The sequence below is a fragment of the Dreissena polymorpha genome, chromosome 3 (assembly GCF_020536995.1).
Source record: "Dreissena polymorpha isolate Duluth1 chromosome 3, UMN_Dpol_1.0, whole genome shotgun sequence".
NCBI lineage: Eukaryota > Metazoa > Mollusca > Bivalvia > Myida > Dreissenidae > Dreissena > Dreissena polymorpha.
In genome coordinates this window covers 116,967,974-116,992,170 of record NC_068357.1, presented here as the reverse complement: position 1 = coordinate 116,992,170, position 24,197 = coordinate 116,967,974, and the positions used below count along the sequence as shown (strand labels likewise).

The window sequence follows — 24,197 nt, the reverse complement described above, 5'->3', positions numbered from 1 at the left end:
AATTCAGTAACAATGACAACCAGAGTTATGCAACTTGTCCTTTACTGTACCCTTATGATAGTTTGTGAGTGTTCCAAGTATGAAAGCAATATCTATGATACTTTAGGGGTAAAGTGGACCAAAACATAAATCTTAACCAAATTTTCAATTTTCTAAGTATAAAGGGCCCATAATTCCGTCCAAATGCCAGTCAGAGTTACATAACTTTGCCTGCACGGTCCCCTTATGATAGTTCATAAATCTTGCAAGTATGAAAGCAATAGCTTTGATACTGTAGGAATAAAGTGGACCTAAACACAAAACTTAATCAAATTTTCAATTTTCCAAGTATAAAAAGGGCACATAATTCTGTCAAAATGCCAGTCAGAGTTACATTACTTTGCCTGCACAGTCCCCTTATTATAGTAAGTAACTGTTGCAAGTATGAAAGCAATAGCTTTGATGCTTAAGGAATAAAATGGACCTAAACACAAAACTTAACCAAAATTGTCAATTTTCTAAGTATAAAAAGGGCACATAATTCTGTAAAAATGCATGCCAGAGTTATCTAACTTTGCCTGCCCAGTCCCCTCATGATAGTAAGTAAGTGTACCAAGTTTGAATGCAATAGCATTGATACTTACTGAGAAAAGTGGAACTAAACGCAAAACTTAACCAAAATTTTCAATTTTTTAAGTATAAAAAGGGCACATAATTCTGTCAAAATGCACGCCAGAGTTATCTAACTTTGCCTGCCCAGTCCCCTCATGATAGTAAGTAAGTGTACCAAGTTTGAATGCAATAGCATTGATACTTTCTGAGAAAAGTGGACCTAAACGCAAAACTTAACCGGACGCCAACGCCGACGCCAAGGTGATGACAATAGCTCATAATTTTTTTTCAAAAAATAGATGAGCTAATAATTTTTTTTCAAAAAATAGACGAGCTAAAAAACGAAATTTACATACTAAATGAAACCTGTATATAAGATAATTACAATATTGTTTTCAAGCTGCTCGTTCCTTGAAAATTATATTAAGTAGTTTTTTGTCATATGGTTGGACAAGAAGCAATTGATAACGTGAAGTGGCAAAAGATCTTACAGGCTAGCAAAATTACGATGTTAATTAACGACCCGAATTACCATCTTATATAACCAATACTGCATAGGCAAGTATTATCAAGATCGCTCGAGACTCATTTTTAACTGTCTACAGAATTATATGAAGGACATACAGCCAAGATATGGCAGATGTCATTTTAAACAACTATTAACAGTTTCTCCCAGAGGCGATAGGTGCTCGTTTGTTAGCTGAAGCGTTCGGTTCGCTTTTAAACTAGTTGAAACCCAGAAGATTTGCTTTGACACTTCCAAGGCTCCATTTCACTGGTATTATGAATATTTAATTGAAACTTCACAAATGTGTTTTATACCATTGTCTGATGTCACTAACCAAATTCCATAACTCTGACCAGCAATTTACCAGACTTATTTTTTCACTTAGAAGAAAATTCTGCTTAACGTTTGCGTGCAACTACTCCATACCTGGTTATCATGATGATAACCGGTACTTCAGATGTTGAAATATAACGTAAAAAATGTGCAGATATTCAATTTCCAATCTGTATGGTAATTATAGCAGGTGAATTACAGAAAATGTACATCTACACTGTCAAAGTGGAATAATGTTTAATGTTGCATGATACGTACTGTCCTTTACCATACAATAGAGTAACAAGAATTTCTCCAGCTTATGTTTATGGAGATTCATAATTTCTATTTAGAATCCAAATACATTACCTCACAACAATAAGCCGTTTGGTTTGGTTGTCTCTGAGTATTTATCCTATACATGGAAACAAGAACACAAATGACTGCATTTTTTACGTTTATTTATAAAAATCACAGTAGAAATTTGAAAATGAAAAGCGTTCATAAATTAACCTGTGTTCCTATAATGAATAGATATTGAATGTATATCAAAATAATTGAAACAAACTGGAGTAAAACGACCATACATTATTTTCATCTTGAACACAAAGCTAAGACTGTAAGCTCAACTTATGTTTGAGCATTCAACTGGGATATGAAAACAATTGTTATGCAATAATAAATAATGCAACAATTTAAGACTTCCATTCAAGCATGATGCTCAGTTAGTTGATGTCACTGAACGTGTTCAGTGACTAGCAAAGGGCTTCAGAGACAACAAGCACAACATTTGCCATTAAAATATACTAATACTTCAAATTTTTATCTGTAATCATCAGTGCCAGCTTTTTTACCCCGCCATAAAAAATAAATAAATCTTATCTCAGACCAAAGAAGCACACTATTTAGTTCAAGCACACAGACAGATCTAGTCCCACCCTCTCCCTACATGGGCCTGCCCCGCCCCCTGCCAGGGGGACCTCCTCCCCCTTCCTGGCTGGACTTGGGATTTCTGATGGTCTCGTCTACAGAGAGTATCAGACAGGTGGCCTCTGCTGCCGCTGTGATGGCATTGATCTTCACAACAGAGGGCTCCCATACAAAGGCTTCGTAGTTGTCAGCTATGTCTTCATTTAGGATATCCACACCAAACCAACGACCTCCTGGAACAACCACAACATTTCTTCTTATTATTATTAAATTAATTCAGGGAGGGGGGAGGGGTTAAAGAAGCACCTATGGTTTCAACTGAACTCTTTATTTGTATATAGATCCAGCAACATTATATACTATTTAATTTTGTAAAACTATTTGACAAGGAAAGATTAATTCATTTTACATGAGGAGAATCACAACCCTGAATTAATATCAGTTTAAACATATGTTCATGTGTTTATTATTGTTATGAACAACGCCTCTTAACTTATCATCTCTAGTATTAAACATAACAAAGTCAAACTCTCATTTGAGACTTTATGGACAAAAAAATAAGATACTTTTTTGTAATTGGGCGTATGACACATAACGGCTATATTATCCCCCTCCCCCAAAGCCATGATAAGTATACATGTATTCCTATTAGACTGTGTTTAAGTGTATACCCTGTGCATGGCTCTGCCTCAGTTTATTGAGAATGTTGGTAGCGTCAAAGCCTGCGTTCTCACACAGCTGTCTAGGGATCACCTCAAATGCCTTGGCCATGGCCCCCATCAATAGCTGCTCCTTGCCAGCAATCGTGCGTGAACAGTCTCGCAGGTACTTGCTAAGCTCCATCTCGATTGCACCACCACCTGGAATGTGTACATTCGGCGTGTGATATTGTTTCTTGTTGCTGTTCAGAGTTATAAGTCATTAAAAATGATTGAAAAAAAACTAGTACAACAATACTGCCATTTTAAGGTCGGGGTTTAATTGATCTGTTAACTCTGTATTTGTTTTAAAAAGGGCACACAAAATAATAGATAAAAGAGGAAACATGGCAACGACATATTTGGCGTAGTTTTTAGCAAAGGTTAAACATTTAAATTTATAAATGTATTTCATGTCTAAAACTTGGGACTGTCAATATCAATAACTCCCACATGAGGACTTTCCTTAAACTTCATATAAGCAAAATCACGGTCAATGACCTTCTGACATGATAACAACTGATAAACATACACTTCAGGCAGACTGAGAGAAGCACTAGCTGTACACTTGACAATACCTGCCACTACGGCATCGTTCTTCATGGCCCTACGCACAATCATAATTGCGTCATGGAGGGAACGCTCGGTCTCCTCTATGAATTGCTCTGCACCTCCTCTCAACAGCAGTGTGCAGGTCTTGGCCTGGGGGCAGCCAGTGAATAGATTGTACCTGAATGAAAGACAACATGCTTACATACAATGAATGCATATCAATCTAGACATGATCAAGATGGTTCAAAAGAGTAAATTATCCCACGATTTATCAGAAGAAATTAAGTGAATTTAGCAAAATAATTTATTTCAGAAGTAAAATTGAAGCCTCCTTTTAAATGCTGCTATAAACAGTAACTAATACGCGGGTACATGATCAGATATCTGACTTTATCATACCTCCACATTGATATCTGCTGATAAAACGTTGCCTTAAATAATTTTTTTATATCATGGTCAACAGGAAGTTCTTATATCAGTCATGTGTTAAGGATGGTCATATTACTCGGAATCAACTATAAAGTAATCATTTTTAGTAAAATCAAATCAGATTCAACAAACTTAATTTGATACCAAGATGTTATATATTTAAAACACAAAATGCAACAAAAACAGAATTATTTTTTTTTACAAATATTAAGCGCACGTGCTCATGACGTCATTATTAACACGTCAAACTACAAGTCATATTCTTTCCCGCCAAAACTGCAGTTTTTTAGCGTTTTTTTAATTATTTCTTTTAAATCAGGGACGCAGAGGTATGATAAACAGGTTACTGCCTGATCTTTTTGTAATATATCAGGCTATGCATGAATAAAATTACGGTTCTGCAAGCCTCGCCGTTATATTATTCTAAGCCTTGCCTGATAAATTACAAAAAGATCAGGCAGTAACCTGTTATTCTCTATATAAGCCTCTGAAGGTAATAAAACAAGAGCTGTCAGAAGACAGCGCGCTCGACTATTCGAGTGCTTGACAGTATAACTTAAGCCATCATGGGGAAATTGTTCATATTCAATAATTTATTAGACAATCTTTCAAAAATAAAAAACATGGAAGTTTTTCTCTTTTTTTTTTGGGGGGGGGGGGTAGGGGGGGAGAGAGAGGGGTATAATGTGGGGTGTGGTAATTTATTAGATGTTTAAAAAAAATAATTGGGGGTGGGGGTAGGTGAGAGGGGGTATAATGTGGGGTGTGGTAATTTATTAGATGTTAAAAAAAATGGGGGGTGGGGGGTATAATGTGGGGTGGGGTAATTAATTAGATGTTAAAAAAAAATCAATTTTTTGAGGGGGTGGGGTGGGGGGGGGTGTAGGGGGTCAGATGGGGTATAATGTGGGGGTGTGGTAATTTATTAGATGATGTTTAAAAAACAAATTTGGGGGGATGGGGGGATGGGGGTAAGAGGGGGGTATAATGTGGGGTGTGGTAATTTATTAGATGATATTTTTGGGGGGGGGGGGGGGGTGAGGTTTGAAGGGGGGGGAAGGGATTCTGGTAGGGGCGTGGGGTAATGTTTGGGTGGAATCCATTGTGGTATTCGGGTAAGTGTTGTTTTGTCAAAGTAATAATAAAATGTGATCATAAATAAAGAAGTTATGGCAATTGAAGCAAAATGTTCAATTATCTAAGTGTAAAAGGGGCCATAATTATGTCAAAATGCTTGATACAATGGTCTGCTCTTGTTTATAGGTTGGGGTCATGTTGGTAAACAAGTATGCAACATATAAAAGCAAAATGTCAAAGGATATAGGAAATATTTGGGGTAGTTCGCAAACTTTAACATTATTGATAAATCTAAGTATAAAAGGGGCAATAATTATGACAAAATGCTTGATAAGAGTTGTCTGCTCTTGTTTATAGGTTGGGGTGATGTAGGTAAACAAGTATGCAAAATATCAAAGCAATATGTCAAGTGACAATGAAAATAAATGGGGTAGTACGAAAACTTAAACATTTGCTGCATATTCTAAGTGGAAAAGGGGCCATAATTATGACAAAATGCTTGATAGAGTTGTCTGCTCTTGTTAATAGGTTGGGGTCATGTTGGTTGACAAGTATGAAAAATATGAAAGCAATATGTCAAGGAACAAAGAAAATAGTTGGGGTAGTACGAAAACTTTTAACTTTTTCACGCTAACGCTGACGCCGGGATGAGTAAGATAGCTCTACTATATGTATTTCGTATATAATAGTCGAGCTAAAAATGCATAATGCAAGGTAAAGAACCAACAAAACATGTCAAATACTTCAAATATTATCAGCAATGCAAACTAGTATTGGCGACAAATCTTTGACCTTCTTACATTTCTACTGCATTCCAAGTCCCTAACACAAGTAATATTAATATTCATTATTTTAGGTGACGCCTAACCCTCACCTACCTATCCCCTCCTACTTGTATCTCCTCAAACTTCTGACAGGTCCCCAGCACGTTGTTCTTCAGGTTTCCCACAGAGGTCTGGATGGAGCCTCCACATGCCTTCATGGTCCTCCTTAGGTCTTCCTCTACCACACGACCGGCACAGAACATGTCCCTGACAAGGGGAGACAAGTCAAATACATGAATTATTCTGGGAAAACCTGTGCCCAGTCTAGATGGAAAGCGTCATCCCTAATTAGCCTGTGTTGAAGACACTAAACCAACATGCATTAACCCCAAGGCCATAATACCCAGAACGAGGCTTACATTGCTTTTTACAATGGGTCTAACTTCAATATATTGAAGGGACATTTGAACAGTAAAAAACTATACATGTTCAAAATTGAAATAATATATTAGTAACTTTATACTTAATGATTGCTTAAAATATAAGGTTTAATGCTCATATACATTTTTATAATTTTACAAACTTGTCCCTCCAGACACTAAAGTGGTCGAGGGAAAATCTGAGCTTAGTGGTTAAATCATTATAAATGAAAAATTAAGTAAAACTATATATGCATGAGCACAATCGATAACAGGTCATTTGATTTTTGAAATTCTCATTCAAGTAGGTCATTCTTGTATCAAACAATTTCATAAATATAACATTGTTACAATACAAATGACTGCTTAAAAAGAGAGAACAAATTGTTTTGTATTTTAATTAAATACCCAAATTTATGAGGGGATACTGTCAACATGCCCTTTGACTAGTTAAAATGAATTAACAGATATAATACATGAATAACAGTGTGAATTGATGTGTACCTGTCAGCAAAGTACTGTGTGGCCACATCCCCAAGAGTGCACACTGTTTGATGTGTACCTGTCAGCAAAGTACTGTGTGGCCACATCCCCAAGAGTGCACACTGTTTGATATGTACCTGTCAGCAAAGTACTGTGTGGCCACATCCCCAAGAGTGCACACTGTTTGATATGTACCTGTCAGCAAAGTACTGTGTGGCCACATCCCCAAGAGTGCACACTGTTTGATGTGTACCTGTGAGCAAAGTACTGTGTGGCCATGCACACTGTTTGACGTGTACCTGTCAGCAAAGTACTGTGTGGCCAGTGTGCACACTGTTTGATATGTACCTGTCAGCAAAGTACTGTGTGGCCATGCACACTGTTTGATGTGTACCTGTGAGCAAAGTACTGTGTGGCCATGCACACTGTTTGATGTGTACCTGTCAGCAAAGTACTGTGTGGCCACATCCCCAAGAGTGCACACTGTTTGATGTGTACCTGTGAGCAAAGTACTGTGTGGCCATGCACACTGTTTGACGTGTACCTGTCAGCAAAGTACTGTGTGGCCAGTGTGCACACTGTTTGATATGTACCTGTCAGCAAAGTACTGTGTGGCCATGCACACTGTTTGACGTGTACCTGTCAGCAAAGTACTGTGTGGCCATGCACACTGTTTGATATGTACCTGTCAGCAAAGTACTGTGTGGCCAGTGTGCACACTGTTTGATATGTACCTGTCAGCAAAGTACTGTGTGGCCATGCACACTGTTTGATGTGTACCTGTCAGCAAAGTACTGTGTGGCCATGCACACTGTTTGATGTGTACCTGTCAGCAAAGTACTGTGTGGCCACATCCCCAAGAGTGCACACTGTTTGATATGTACCTATCAGCAAAGTACTGTGTGGCCATGCACACTGTTTGATGTGTACCTGTCAGCAAAGTACTGTGTGGCCATGCACACTGTTTGATGTGTACCTGTCAGCAAAGTACTGTGTGGCCATGCACACTGTTTGATGTGTACCTGTCAGCAAAGTACTGTGTGGCCATGCACACTGTTTGATGTGTACCTGTCAGCAAAGTACTGTGTGGCCATGCACACTGTTTGATATGTACCTGTCAGCAAAGTACTGTGTGGCCATGCACACTGTTTGATGTGTACCTATCAGCAAAGTACTGTGTGGCCATGCACACTGTTTGATATGTACCTGTCAGCAAAGTACTGTGTGGCCATGCACACTGTTTGATGTGTACCTGTCAGCAAAGTACTGTGTGGCCATGCACACTGTTTGATGTGTACCTGTCAGCAAAGTACTGTGTGGCCATGCACACTGTTTGACGTGTACCTGTCAGCAAAGTACTGTGTGGCCATGCACACTGTTTGACGTGTACCTGTCAGCAAAGTACTGTGTGGCCATGCACACTGTTTGATGTGTACCTGTCAGCAAAGTACTGTGTGGCCATGCACACTGTTTGATGTGTACCTGTCAGCAAAGTACTGTGTGGCCATGCACACTGTTTGATATGTACCTGTCAGCAAAGTACTGTGTGGCCAGTGTGCACACTGTTTGATATGTACCTGTCAGCAAAGTACTGTGTGGCCACATCCCCAATGGGCAGCTTGGACAGCACAACCTTGGCCCCACTCAGGTGGATCTTCTCCAGCTTGTCATACAGGATCTTCCACTCAGCATCCACAATCTTCTGGTACTCCTGAACACGCAAACACACTTGCTCTGTTTCATGCTTTTTGGTTTAATCTCGAGTGCATAAACAAATATGGCTTACAGACAGAAAGTGTGCCTCCTGCCTTAAAAGAATCAGTAAATGGTAGTCTTTCGGGAGGACATGACAATACTCCATGACAAAGGATGGAACCACAGACCCATATATTTGAGTTGTGCATGTGTTATAAAAAAGTATTTAATTACTTCAATGCTGATCACTTTAATAGCTTATTGTTGCAGTAATATTTAAGATATTTTCCCCACTATTTGCAGTTTTTATTATGCCAAACAGAGGTTTGATCTTTTTTTATGCTATTAAGTATCAAAAACTTAAAATATATTAAAACAGATAATAACACATATAGATAGCTAACTACAGATGAAAGACAATACTTATTACTTAATGAAGCAGATATTTCATAAGTTGGTATCTGTAATCCTGCTGGCATAAGATTTGGCAGATATCATTGTTTGGTCCATTAAATTTTTTTTATGTTTTGTTACAATTGTATTTCCAAGATGTACTGTGAAACCATTATTAATCCTCAGGCATTAATTTTCGTGTATTACGTCAGTCGACCGATTGACGAATTCAAGATCCTAACGAACAATTATGTCCCATATTTGAACAAATTAAGACTGAATTACCAAAGGCATGATGCACTAAAATCCAACATAATCCACGCATACATACTCCGTCTGTTTCGTAAATCAAGATAAATCCGGTTTTGATTACACAGTGTACTTAACTGACACGTGACATTGCACTTAAAACGCGAGTGCAGTACAGCTGTAACGACGACGTTTACTTCGTTTAGCTAGAATAGTTATGATTAGCCCTAATTGTTAACAGCTTTATTACTCATTGTGTATATTGTGTTTTTCAGTGTTGTTGCAGATAATACAGCCTCCACGCAGCGGATTCGGATCAAAGACGATAAACGAAATTAAAAGATAATGATGTGTGATCAACACCTGACTTATATATATTTTCTGCATTGATTACAAATTAATATAGAACATGATATTGATTTGTGTTTGGTTGTTTGCTACAAAAAAGGTCTTAAAATAGCTTGTGCTTCGTTTATGGGCTATCGATGTTTTTAATCATCGACTGCTTTGACAAGTTTTACGATACATGTTTCAAATCATTGTTACTTGTGGCCATTGAAGACGTAACAGGTAAAGAGAAAATAGCAATCATGACGATTAGTTCCATCCAAACGTAGGGCAATTGTTTACAGAAATTCACTTTTATTTTTGTGCGATTTTCAGGAAATCCCCGGAAAGCACGTTTTTAGAATGACTGTCTATGACGCAATAAAATTGTTTGTTACAATGGTTGTTAGTTGTTACAATTAAATGTGAACTGTGCCCTATGAAACCACTGTCCCATAATGCACTGTTAATTTTACACTTCAGAAAATTATTGTACTTGTAATAAGTGATCAAATATTTACCATGTAAAACTCTTGAAACTTTATTGAAAACTGACCAAATAGTTTGCTAACACTAATTTTAACCAATAATCTTCGCACCTTCTCTAATTTGCACCGATAAAGGTAAGATTGTCATTATCGGGGTAGTTTGTTCATGATAATTAATAAATAAGACCAATTGGCTTCACTGTTTTAAAACACTCGTTAACGGTTAATTGGTCCCACTTATCCGCTAATCATAATAATGATACACTAATGGGGGCCAATTACTGATCACCGGATAACAAAAGATTAGTATATTGACATGTGACAAACAGGCCCCAGCTCCGGCTGAAGTGACTCTCAAGTGTCCTCCCTCTTTCCCCACTACAATATATCGCAACCGCAATATATTTCAGACAAACAAATCAGATATTTACTGAAGCATTTTTTTTCAAAGTCAGGAATTGGCGAATTAAAGTGCTGACAAAAATAAAATGACGAAATTTCGTGCTGGCAAAAATAAATGGTTTCACAGCATTAAATCCTTACAGTGACATTGTCAATGCGTATCTCTGCGTTTTCCTTCTCTGCCTTGAGTTCCAGTTCAACATTGAGGAGGGCAATCTTGGGGTCACTGTAGCTCTTGGGCTGCATCTCAAAGCCAGCGTAGCTGAATGTCTTCTTGAATGCCACCCCGTCTACCAGGCGGGAATCCTACAATATTTTTTTTTTCTTCCTCAAATTCAAGGGGAGATAATTCTGGACTTATAACTCCAATATTGCTCATTTTCAATAGGGTTTGACTCATCATTCAGATAAAGACACTGTGAAAGTTGGGAAATGATTGGATGAAAACTGTGGACTTGCGTAAACATGCCTTATTTCACAGTTTTCTCAAATTCAAAGAGAGATAATTTTGGACTTTTTACTCTGATGTAACCCATTTTCGATAGGGTTCGAGTCCTCATTAATATAAAGACACTGAACAAGTTTGAAAAGAATCGGATGAAAACTGTGGACTTGATCGCGTAAACAAGAAAAAGTCCAACACACGCATGCATACACGGACGGACGGAGACCACACCATGACATAAGCTCTTCAGGCCTTTGGCCAGTATAGCTAAAAAGTGGAATAATTCTACTTAATTGCTGGTGTGAATTATGACCTTGAACACGTTGAAAGTTTAAGGTAAACATTCCTGGAGCAGTTACAGTGATACAAAAGTGTTGCAACTTTACTTTAACGCTTTACCCCTTAGATACTTATGTTGGCACATGTGTAATAACTTAGAAAGTTAAAATTTAATTAAAGACTCCTTACTATATTGAGGTTTTAAAGGCTTCATTTTCTACCCTTAGATACTGATGAGCAGCAAACAGCATAAAACCTGAACAGACCGCGAGTTACCTTTTATGCTGATTGCACATGGCCATTTTCACTTTGCTGATGATGGGGAGAGCATTAACCAGAGCCCTACACAGATGCCAACAAATGGGCAGGTAACAAAGCTCGAGCTTTTTAATGAATATTAAACCTTTTATGATGCAGAGTTGTCAAACGTGTTTTTAGTGATGATTAAAAGAGCAAAAAAGAAAGTAACAGATGGTGAAGAAAGTTTCAGACCAGGTATCAAATCTAGGAGTTTTATCTCTCAAGTCTAGTCTTTCATCAATAGAAACCACGTTTTATTAAAACCAATGATTTAACTGTAACTTCATTTACATACAACCAGGCCTGACTAAGCCTGGCTATGCAGTAGTGAAGGTTTTCTGTCCCACATTGTAAACACTGCAGTGTCATCTTCACACTAGTCTGCATGTAATGTGGTGTCGGTACATAATACATAGTTCACATACACATACAGCATGCAAATCAATGAAGTTATTATAATGACCACAAAAGCCTAAACTATTGAAAACATTGACAAACCAAAGATAATACTTTAAAAGACTATTCAATATTATCAGTATAAAACATAATACAAATCTGCATGAATAAACAAAATGACATGTATGTTTCTCCAACTAAGAGAATAGGATCAGTCTATTCACAACTCTCTGGAAACAATAACCTTGACCCCCTTTAGTAGACCTAGAATCAAAACGACTCAACGGCCTCCACAAAGGTCAAGGTCATTTACTCTTCCACACATGTAACACTGACATGTTATACTACATAGCAGCTGACTTGTTGTGGATATTATTAACATTTAAACTTTGATCAGGGCCTGTAACAAAACCAGTGTTTTTGTAGGACTACTACTGCCCGACAACGTGTGTCTTTAGGGCCTGTTGTGACATTTGATTTTCATTAACATACCAAAGATAAAGGAGTAGCTGTAGAAACAACAAAATGGTGATAACACAGTTTCTTAGCTTAAATGTAGTCGTTTTTAAAACTAGAATAATGCCTATAAAAATACAAATAAGTGAAAACCTTGCTTCATGAACAAAATTGTGGCAGTTTTGTTTTCAATTTAATGGGATGAGGCCACGATCTAAACTGTGTACCAGCTGAAATTTATGATGTATGTTTCAAAAACTAACAGAACAGGAACGAGCCTATTTGCTACTATCTAGAAACAGTAACCTTGACCTCCTATAGGTGACCTTGAATCAAAACGACTCAACGGCCTCCACAAAGGTCAAGGTCATTTACTCTTCCACACATGTAACACTGACATGTAAAACTACACGGCAGCTGACTTGTTGTGGATATTGTCATTATGTTTTAATTCCGTAAGGGCATTCATCAAAGCCAGCAGTTATGTTTGGACTTTAAGAATCATATTACTTGTCTTTAGGGCATGTTTAGGCCATTTGGCTACAATAACATACCTAAAATCAGTGTAAAATTGTTAAAACAACAAACTGGTGAATACAAAGTTCCTTAGTTCAAATGCAGTCCGTTTTTAAGACTAGACAGTTTCTAAAATACCAAGAACAGCTTGTAATTAAGTGAAATACATGCTTCAAAAACACAATGTTTTCTTTTCACTTTTATGGGACAAGGCTATATCTTCACTATGTACTCACTGAAATCTATGATGTATGTTTCAACAACTAACAGAACAGGACCAGCCTATTTGCTACTATCTAGAAACAGTATGTTACTCTCCCACACATGTAACGCTGAGATGCAACAGTGCATAACAGCCGACTAGTTGTGGGTTTTATGATTGGCTTATACCTCTAAAATCAGAGCCTTACATCTTGCAAATTCCCGGAAAGAAAACTGTTTATACTTAAATAATAAATAACTTTTATTACATAAATTAAGTGTACGTTTCACCAACTAAGTTAACAAGACAAGCTTGCCGACAACTCTCTGGAAACAAAGACATTGACCTCTTTCAGAAACCAAGAATCAAAACGACTCTAAAGGTCAAATCAAAGGTCAAGGCTTTTTACTCTCCCACACATGTAACACTGGTATGCAACAATTGCACAACAGCTGATTAGTTGTGGTGAAATTCATATTGACATTTAGTTGCACATCATTTGAAGTCCTATTAAAATAACAATACAAATTTGGTTTAAACTTTTCTAGAGGACTTCAATATAAACAAATGTCCAGAATCAATAATAAAGATCAATAATCAATTGCGCAAGTTAAGAATAGTATAAAATATATCCTACTTATGCTGTGTACTTGGTTCTTGACTCTTTACTATTTGGCTAGGCTACCCAAGTGCATAGTTGCATGTCTTGGTGACCTTCCATAAAAAGTTAGTTTCTATCCCTGCGAATCCTGCAACTCCCATTAACCATGCCAATCCATAATTCAATCATGAACGATTGTGCAAGTTACTCACCTCCAGTGCTCCACCGGTGATCTTCTTGATGCCAATCATGTTGAGAGGCAACAGCTCGTCTAGCATGAGGACTGCATCGACAACCATCTTGGAGAAGAACTCCTTCTGGTGGGCCACCAGCTTGGAGCTCAGAGATGTGGAGGCACACTTCAACAGCATGGACTTCTGCTCCCTGCAAGAGAACAGGACACAGCCATTTGTATCGTTATTTATCAGGGGGGTTTATGCTATGTAAAAAAGGCCTTAAAACAGACCCGATCCCAAACCGAAATTATAAAAAAAATCCCAATTTCAAATTTCTTTTTAGAAAGTGTCTTATGACTATGATTATTATTTCTTATGACTATGATTATTATTAGACTCTATATCTTAATATTTTTTTTTAACAACCTACAAAATATATAACCATAATTTATATGATTTTTATCCAAAACGGCCTGTTGCGTCAATATGTGTTGATAAAAAAATCCCAATGTATGTTTCAACAACTAACAGAACAGGACCAGCCTATTTGCTACTATCTAGAAACAGTATGTTACTATCCCACACATGTAACGCTAATATGCAACAGTGCATAACAGCTGACTAGTTGTGGGTTTAATGATTGGCTTATACCTGTAAAATCAGAGCTTTACATATTAAAAATTTACCGGAAATTTGCGCGAAATCTGACCGTTTGCGTGACACACCGTTCAATATCTGTGAACAAATGTGCCAAATGATTTTAAAATCTCACAATGAACGACATAGTCATGGCCCGGACAAGCTCATTTATGACCATTTTTGACCTTTCAACTCAAAGTGTGACCTTGACCTTGGATGTGCAACACACCGTCCAATTTTGGTGAACAAATGTGCCAAATGATTTTTAAATCTCACAATGAACAATATAGTTATGGCCCGGACAAGCTCATTTATGGCCATTTTTGACCTTTGAATTCAAAGTGTGACCTTGACCTTGGAGATATCAACGTAATTCTTTCGCACGACACACCATCCAATGATGGTGAACAAATGTACCAAATGATGTTTAAATCTCACAATGAACAACATAGTTATGGCCCGGACAAGCCACTTATGGCCATTTTCGACCTTTGAATTCAAAGTGTGACCTTGACCTTTGAGATATTGACGTAATTCTTTCGCGCGACACACCGTCCAACAATGGTGAACAAATGTGCCAAATGATTTAAAAAACAGGGTAGTCAATTGGCCAAAATCTAAAATCCTGAAAATAGGCCTATCGTTTTGGGGCCAGAGCAAAAACGGGTTAATATTTCATGTAACTTTGTTTACTATTGTATATAACATTGTAAACAATATGTCAAAGTAAAATAATTTGTGTTTAAGATGACATTTTGTGACAATAATCTCAAAATTCCAGAAAAAAATCCTGATTTATATCAAAATCAAAATTGGTCCTTAAGGGCCCAAATCCTGATTTCAGGAATAATCCTGAACTTTGACGCCTCTGAAAAAAACGCAGAATGAACGACATAGTTATGGCCCAGACAAGCTCATTTATGGCCATTTTTGACCTTTGAACTCAAAGTGTGACCTTGACTTTTGAGATATCGATGTAATTCTTTCACGCGACACACCGTCCAACGATGGTGAACAAATGTGCCGAATGATTTCAAAATCTCACAATGAACAACAAAGTTATGGCCTGGACAAGCATTTTACCTTTGAACTCCAAGTGTGACCTTGACCTTGGAGATATCGACGTAATTCTTTCACGTGACACACCATCCCATGATTGTGAAAAAATGTACCAAGTCATTTTAAAATCTAACGATAAATGACATAGTTATGGTCCAGACAAACTTTTGGTTTAAAACGCACTAAGTGACCCTGTGACCTAGTTTTTGACCCGGCATGACCCATATTCAAACTTGACCTAGACATCATCTAGATACAACTTCTGACCAAGTTTGGCAAAGATCGGATGAAATTTTCGGGACAGACAGACCGACAAAGTGACTCCTATATAGCCCCCATTACCAGTAATGGGGGTATAATTATATTCATTTTTTGTTATTGTTTTCTATATATGAAATTGTATCCACACTTTACTCATGGTGTTCTTGTGTGAATTATCTGTTGAAAATCCTAAAAAAAACAAAACATTAAGATTGAAATCATTTATTGTAAGAATCAACAAGATTTGCATATATTTTAATAAAATATATTATCAATACGCATACATTATCACCCTTGATCCGTTATTGCCCTAATTCTTCATTTCATTTAAGGTGTTGCAAAATCTTAAACAAGAATCAAAACTGAAATGGACTTTTGCAGGCAGAAAGAGTACTAAATGGCCTTTAAATTAATGCATAAACTTCTTACTTTCCAACAGAGTTATAGCATGTGGCAGCGAAAAATGTTCAACCTCAATTTCGAAATGAGACGGAAGTCAACAAAGTCGTATATACATGTCAGCAAAACATACTCAAATGTTTGACAAAGAGTAGCTCCGATTAAGACTCGATCAATGCGTTTTAAAGAACAGGCCTTGAAGATACTGTGTGCAAAATATCATCTAAACATGTGAACTATTTATCGCGATACGCAGTCTTGAACATCAAAGTGATCCCCTGTGGGTAATGATCTGGTAATGGTAACTTGACTGTAACCGTAAAAAGAAGATTTTGACTTTGGTCTAGATTCCTTACTCTTTGGTCATGCAACCCAAGTAATAAAACATTGCTCAACAGCATGGACATTTGCTCCTCCAACGCAAACATGTTACAGGGTGTTTTTTTTTTAAAGTATTTACCTCATTTTGATTGCATTTAAACAATGATTAAAGCTGCTTGCTGAAAGAACCCATGGGACATGGTCAGTGTTAGTGTATTTACGTCATTTTGATAGCATGAAAACATAACATTACAGCTGCCTGCTGCTGGAAAAAAAACATGGGTCAAACTTGTTAATAATTTGTTTAACCTTTTTTTAATAGCTACTCCCTGCATGGAAACGTGTCATTTTATGTACATGTATTTACATCGTTTTGATAGCATCAAAACAATTGTGATTAAAGCTCCTTGCATCCGACAACAGATGGGGCAAACTTGTTTAATGATTTGTTTAACGTTTTTTCATACCTAATCCCTGCAAGGAAGCATGGGACATGATCACTTATTATATATCTATGTTATGATTTGCTCTTGAGTGTGTAAATATATATGTTGATCTATACATTAAAGTTAAATTAATTTTTAACATTGTTTTATTTGTATCAAAGATAAATTTAAAAAAAAATATTCATCACATATTTCGGAAATTGAGTAGTCTGATAAACCTTGGTAGGCATAAAAAACACATGTTTACCTGACACCCAGAGTAAGAGGTGTTTTTTTTTAACTTTGAAGGCAACATCGAGAAGTAGAACTGAAAATAACTTTAATTTGATAGCCAACAATGCCTCTCTTCATTCAAAAATGTACGAGGCTGATGTATACAAGGATGTATGACTACCATAAGAAAGTTCAAGATTAGATAGGTATTAGAACGTCTGGACAGGTAATCATGGCCATTATTATTCCAGTTTTTGTTTGCCAGGTCCAATAGGAAATGACAAGCCTAGAAGCGGGTTATGAGGTCGATTGACAAGTGAAACAGTATGTCCAACATGAAATAAATATTAAATTTAACTGTTCACATTAGCCGAAACTTTTTACACTTAAAATACACACTTTATTTTATTACAGAATTAAGTTACTTTGCGTAAAACCAAAAAACAACTATCAAAAACAAGAGCTCTGCAGTCGGAGACTTATGCTGCCCATCACACTCTACCCCCGCACAGCGCTTTGAACTAGTGACCCCAATTTCAATAGGGGTCATTAAGTGTCGAAGGCTATTGCACATGGGAAGTATCAAGCCAATTGGTACATTGGTTGACGAGTTATTGACTGAAAACAAACTGGTCTACAGACGCGACCGACATCCAGCAAAACACGGGGGGCATAATTAAATCACAGATGATGCTGATTATGTGCTGGATGCCCTGGATACTTACTCTGGATCACTTTTCTTGATTTGTACAGCCAATTCCTTCACCTTGTCCACTGCCTGCATAAAACATCGTTAAAGGGACTGTCAACCACGACGACAAAGAAAAGAAAAGTTGTAAAATACCGTATTTTTTTTAAATTATTAGTTTATATTGATTAAAATATCACACCTGGTGTATTACATTACTTGAAAAAAGCTGTTAAGCTTTCATATTTTCAGTATATTCGGTAATACATTTTACTGGGTATGTCTACCAGGTAACTACCTGTTATAACTACATGTATAAATAACGCCAGTAGATTGATCATCATCGTCACGTGGTAAACCCAGGAATGCAAACTGTGCATGCGTAGTGAATTGTATATATTTTATATATAAAATGATCAATCTTCTTGCGTTATTTATAGTGTGTATATCGTTATGTCACCTTTTTTCGCGATGTACTTTCGATTTCACATTGCAAAATTTTATTACCGAATATACTGAAAATGAGAACTTTTTTCAAGTAATGTTACTTTAATACCAGTCGTGAAATTTTAATCAATATAACATAATAATTGTAAAAAATACGGTATTTTAGAAGTTTTCTTTTTTTCGTCATTCGTGGTTAACAATCCCTTTAATGCATGATAAATAAATAGTAAGCAAAAGAATACTGCATAAAGTAATTTGATGTGTTAAGTACAGGGTTTTTTTTGGCCCGATTTTATGCCGTAATTCGGCTATGTTCCCAATCCCAAAAAGTATACTTTTTTCCCAGAATGTGGCAAAAAATTCCCAATTTCCAAAAAAAAAAAAAACAAAAAACAACAAAAAAAAATAATTTTTTTTTATTTATTTTTTTTAGAAAGAAGTCTTTTGTGTATTTTATCTCAATTTTAATTCAATCACATCTAACAAAGTATTATTTGATTTTTTTCTTTTAATTTGAATGATTATAAAGAGTTAAATAATATTTAGTATTTCCCTAATCAGTGGACTTTTCGTGTGGAAAAAAAGGCTAATGAATTTATTTTCCCAAATTCATGAAAATACCGATAAAATTCCCAATTCCAAAGCCATGGGCTATCTTCCCAAAAAGTGGGGGAAAAAAACTTAAGTAACTATGTTAAAGTAACATTACAACTCAAAATCAACGAAAATTTCATACAATATTTCGTAAAATGAAGCTTAACAATTAAAAATCATTGTTCCATAAATGGCAATTGCAGAAATTTCAACGCCAGATGTGGTCTGGTAAAATAGATGTTTGTGGATACAAAATACTCGCTTTTATTATGGTTTTAACATGGTACCATTTTAGTGTTCGTGTGTCGTATGAATAGATATATTCACAGGAAATTTACAAGAATTTGAGTGGGTCACAAATACATAAAAAAAAGCATTTTGTATCTACAAAAATCTATGTAACCATACCACATCTAGCTTTGAAATTGTGGCTATTGCTATAAGGAACACTGATTGTTTAGGTGTTCACTTTATTTTACGAAATACTTTACAAAACTTTCGTTGATTTTGAGCGTTATATAGACTTTAATGATAATAAATAAATCGGTTTGTTCAACTTAACTACTAAAAGACATAAAGCATAAATTAATAAACAAGGTACATGTTCATGGTTCCCTAGCAACTAAGTCTACTAGGCTTAGTTTAGTGCTTGTGTACAAAGAAATTTTGCTGTCCCACCCTAGATCGACTGCCCAACATCACATGATGAACAGCCAAAAGGAGTGGCAATAAAACAATCTATACAACCTGCATACATAGGGGATTTCGGCTATAGACGATTTCTTATGGAGACATATATATCGATACATCAAGTCATAAAAAATTGATAATCCATCAAAGAAACCAGATAAAATCAGAGCTACAGATAAGCTTTTTGACGTAATTGGGTAATACCCTTCAAGATAAGAATGAATTGGGTAACTGAAAGTGATTGGGTATTCTTAAGTATGATACCTGCTCATATAAAACAAGAAACCGTCGGAGACGGTGATGCTCCCCAAAGGTTTTTTTGGTCACAATATTGCACTAAATATTCAGATAAAAGGAAACGTCTAGTAGTTGGGGGGAAAAGAATTGCACTATATGTACAGTTAATAGAAAATTTCAAAGGGCCATAACTCTGTGAAAAATCATCTGACCAGAACCAGCTGATAATATGCACATCTCCTCTTGGTAGTGAAGCTTCCCATAAAGTTTAATTGAATTCCTGTCATTAAATTCTGAGAAATAGCCTGGACAAAAATTGTGCACGGACGGACGGACACACACACGGACAGATGAAGCGGCGACTATATGCTCCAGTGCTTTCCACAGGCCATTTAACGGTTCCTCTCCGGGTAGCTTGAATTTCGAAATCAGAGTCCGCGGGGCGCCTGAAATTTACCGATCAGTGTATTTTGGCTATTACTGCAACTAGCCATTTTTAAGATCAAAGCGATATCGACTTCACCGAAAATTTTGAAAGCCGATTTATGATAAGGGTGGAGCGTCGCTGTATTGGAAAATCAATATTGGCCAATGAGAGCGTACGCTTTGTATAAGCGACAGCACTCGTAGGCACGTACTACCTGCAGTCAAATCATGCAGACGACTCGTGAAGTACATGTAATTGCTACAGAAATCTTGGCCAGTTACTTAATAGACTGATGATGGCTGTAATCCTCGTGGAAGTTGTGCATTTCATGAATAATACTGTCAAAACATTTACTTGACTCGTAAAGCGTTTTAACAAATTATCGTTGAATTCATTACGCAACTGTTTAGGTTTTCATGAAGTCTCAAACGAGCATATCTAAATTTGTAATCCGAAACCCACAACCGAATGTAAATGTTAACTCTACGTTAACAGATTCTTGCTTCAAATAAACAGTGATAATTTATTTCGTGTTGACCCTTTGTCTCAATAAAAAGGGCGCGAAAATTATGCAGCATGTACAACGTCTCGTCATGTGCATAGAAAGCGTGGGAGTATTGAGCGTTGCATTAACAAGCACACACCACGTCAAGCGATTAACGCATGTTCAGTTGCAATATTTCATCAAATCTATAAATAGTCACTTATGCCGAAATTGATTTGTTACTTAAGAAAAATGGCAATGTTTGTTGTAAAAGAAATTATTGGGCACTTTTATCGTCAATATTTACCAGAAAGTGCTTTAAAAAATGGGATTATCGGGTAACGAATAGAAACTTGAGAAGTAGTAAGTATGCAGTAATAGAGTCGGATTGATACGTATGTATTGGGGAATCCTTTGAGTCAGGATTTTACTATCCTTGCGGGAAAGTTTTAAAACAATTATTAAAACAAGGGCTGTTTGTAAAACATGCATGCCCTCTATATGGGCTGTCAGTTGTAGTGGCAGCCATTGTGTGATACGTTTTTTGTCACTGTGACCTTGACCTTTGACCTAGTGACGTGAAAATCAATAGGGGTCATCTGCAAGTCATGATAAATGTACATGTACCTATGAAGTTTCATGATCCTATTCTTGAGCTATCACCCGGAAACCATTTTACTGTTTTGAGTCACTGTGACCTTGACCTTTGACCTAGTGACCTGAAAATCAATAGGGTTCATCTGCCAGTCATGATCATTGTACCTATGAAGTTTCATGATCCTAGGCAGGGTTTTTTTTGGCCCGATTTTATGGCTATATTCCCAATCGCAAAAAGTATACTTCTTTCTTAACCAAAGTTTCAATTTTCTAAGTATAAAAAGGGCACATAATTCAGTCAAAATGCACGCCAGAGTTATCTAACTTTGCCTGCCCAGTCCCCTCATGATAGTTAGTAAGTGTACCAAGTTTGAATGCAATAGCTTTGATACTTTATGAGAAAAGTGGACCTAAACACAAAACTTACCCATTTTTTTCCAAATGACCTTGACCTTTGACCTAGTGACCTGAAAATCAATAGGGGTCATCTGCGAGTCATGATCAATGTACCTATGAAGTTTCATGATCCTAGGCATAAGCGCTCTTGAGTCATCATCCAGAAACCATTTTACTATTATGGGTCACCATGACCTTGACCTTTGACCTAGTGACCTGAAAATCAATAGGGGTCATCTGCGAGTCATGATCAATGTACCTATGAAGTTTCATGATCCTAGGCATAAGCGTTCTTGAGTTATCATCCAGAAACCATTTTACTATTTCGGGTCACTATGACCTTGACCTTTGACCTAATGACCTAAAAAAACAATAGGGGTCATCTGCGAGTCATTATCAATGTACCTGTGAAGTTTCATGATCCTAGGCCTAAGCGTTCTTGAGTTATCATCCGGAAACCATCTGGTGGATGGACATACGGACAGACATACGGACCGACATGTACAAAACAATATACCCCCTCTTCTTCGAAGGGGGGCATAAAAATGTCTTTATAAATGACTTTATAGCTGGGGGGTTTTCTTGAAGAGTCATAGCGCACCAAATGACGTCTTTTGAAGCTGTTTTCTTAGAGTTATAACGCACCACAGAACGTCAATTGACACGTTAAATTTAAAATTGAATTGGGTAATTGCAAAAAAACATTAATTTAGCTTCTACATCTAGTTATATATTCAATTGACCAGTCGCCAACTCCGCCCACATTTTGTCGATCAGCCAATCAGATATCGATTTTTCACACACCCCTCAGCAACGCTTATCTGGCCGCCATTTTGTCCGACAAACAAAGCGTGTTGTACATATGGAATGAACGTAATTTTTAAGAGTTTACACAGATTTTATATCATATGCATGATCATTACTGTTCGATCATTATTCAAAATTGTAGGTGCTATACATACTTTATAAAAGGTTATTATTTTATCTTTTTTTCTTGAACATATGAACGAGTAATGAGAAAACAAACACAATAAATAGTTTAACCACACCAGGTGTGTGTTCTATAAAACGTGTTATACCGTTTGATGCACAATATTTTTAAGCAGTTTTGGCAACATAATAATTGCCACACGTGCTTATTAATCTCAGCGTAATTGTCGATGATTAATAAATAACAGTATGTTGCGTGGATCTCAGAATGAAGGAACATTAAGGCATTGTTAGGTACTGTACACAAGAAAAGAAAACTATTTAATTACTTAAATGATTTCCAATTATATATTTATTTTCTGTGGATCATAAACAAGGGAAATCATTATACATTGTTAACTTAAATATTGTTTTAACTTAAGTAAAAACAACAAAAAGGTGATTTCAACGCGGCTTAGCCAGCTTAAAGCGACTTCAAGTGTAAAATGTACGGCTTATATTACAACAACAACATTTCTAATACAACATACATTGTCACTGGAGAAATGTGAAAATTGCAATTAACATATAAGGGCCATCTTGTTATAAATAAGCAAATGCATAATATGCTAAATGTATTCAATTCGAATGTTCGTGAACAGCACCGTAATACCAACATTTCATTTTTTGATAGTGAAATGTAACAGGTTCGCATTAAACATAAATGTAATAAAATGCATATTAGACTATCTGTTAATGAAACCACGAAATCAGGCCAGTATTAAATTATGGTTACAATAAAAATTTAATTTATATCTAAATAAAAAAAATCGGTGTCTTTTTAAAAATAACACAATAAAACAAAGATCTAAACATTTTTAATAAACAAAAAACCCATCATGATATGGATTGGATATGTCATTTTAATTTAATAAAAATATTTTCAAAATTATATATGAATAGCCACCGGGTTCACTGTCAGACGGTTGAATACAAGTTCAAAATCAATATGAAATAAATGCTCATTTTTACGACGGATTTTTCATCACCTCCCTATATAATATGTATAAGAAACGTTTCTGATAGTCAGTCTGCCGTTAACTCATTTATTTTGATTACGCCATTTCTCTCTAAAGTTTTTATAATTGTATTAACGTTTTACAAAGCAGTTTAGTTTAGTGTGCGGCTTTAATAATTTATTTTATAGAAAAGAGCATAATACATCATTACAGATATAGAATTTCCCTCACGTAATCCGCTATAATTGGGATCTGCTTGTCGGAGTTTTCTAATCACTAGACCACGTGACTATGTGGGCGGAGCGATCGATAATTTGGCGACTGGTCAATTGAAGTATAGGATGTAACATCTCTTTGCAAATTTTACAAACAAGTCTATAACAGCTACCAGATTCAACAATCTGAAGCCAAGGGAATTTCTCAACCCACTCATCCAATGTTTTCTACTTGTTTTTGTTCAAATATGGGTCAGTACTTTCATTTTCGAAACCCAACAAACCCTATCAACAAATTTATCTTAAATACTACCGCAGATGTCCACGGAACAAAACATGGAGTTAATAATTCCATTAACTATGCCCTTTGCAATTGTTTTGCCTCCAGATTTAGATTTATTTACCACGAGAAAGGAATCTATACGTTTTTTGTATTTTTGCGGAACTTTTTGTCTTCTTTGAGACACC

General features: G+C 36.3%; 1 protein-coding gene and 1 long non-coding RNA gene across 6 annotated transcripts in view; both read right to left on the bottom strand.

The window, feature by feature from the left end:
• Positions 1-1,855: 1,855 nt before the first annotated feature.
• The window catches only part of LOC127871160 (T-complex protein 1 subunit eta-like), a 98,142-nt gene continuing 75,800 nt past the window's right edge, over positions 1,856-24,197 (bottom strand). For all 3 annotated transcript variants that reach the window (XM_052413893.1, XM_052413891.1, XM_052413892.1), the window contains exons 5-12: positions 17,752-17,804; positions 13,725-13,896; positions 10,459-10,623; positions 8,341-8,474; positions 5,976-6,128; positions 3,618-3,769; positions 3,013-3,201; positions 1,856-2,574 (exon numbers count right to left, since the gene is read on the bottom strand). In XM_052413893.1, the coding sequence (XP_052269853.1) occupies positions 2,357-2,574; positions 3,013-3,201; positions 3,618-3,769; positions 5,976-6,128; positions 8,341-8,474; positions 10,459-10,623; positions 13,725-13,896; positions 17,752-17,804 (1,236 nt within the window). In that variant the 3' untranslated portion in view covers positions 1,856-2,356. The remainder of the gene's footprint in view (positions 2,575-3,012; positions 3,202-3,617; positions 3,770-5,975; positions 6,129-8,340; positions 8,475-10,458; positions 10,624-13,724; positions 13,897-17,751; positions 17,805-24,197) is intronic.
• On the bottom strand, positions 7,126-8,198 carry LOC127871162 (uncharacterized). Of its 3 annotated transcripts, none has more exons than XR_008045167.1 (3): positions 8,154-8,198; positions 7,498-7,589; positions 7,126-7,203 (listed from the first exon to the last, which is right to left on the bottom strand). It is a non-coding gene; the product is annotated as an uncharacterized LOC127871162 (long non-coding RNA). The 3 variants fall into 3 exon arrangements; XR_008045168.1 differs by lacking the exon at positions 8,154-8,198 and adding an exon at positions 7,970-8,014; XR_008045169.1 differs by lacking the exon at positions 8,154-8,198 and adding an exon at positions 7,694-7,738.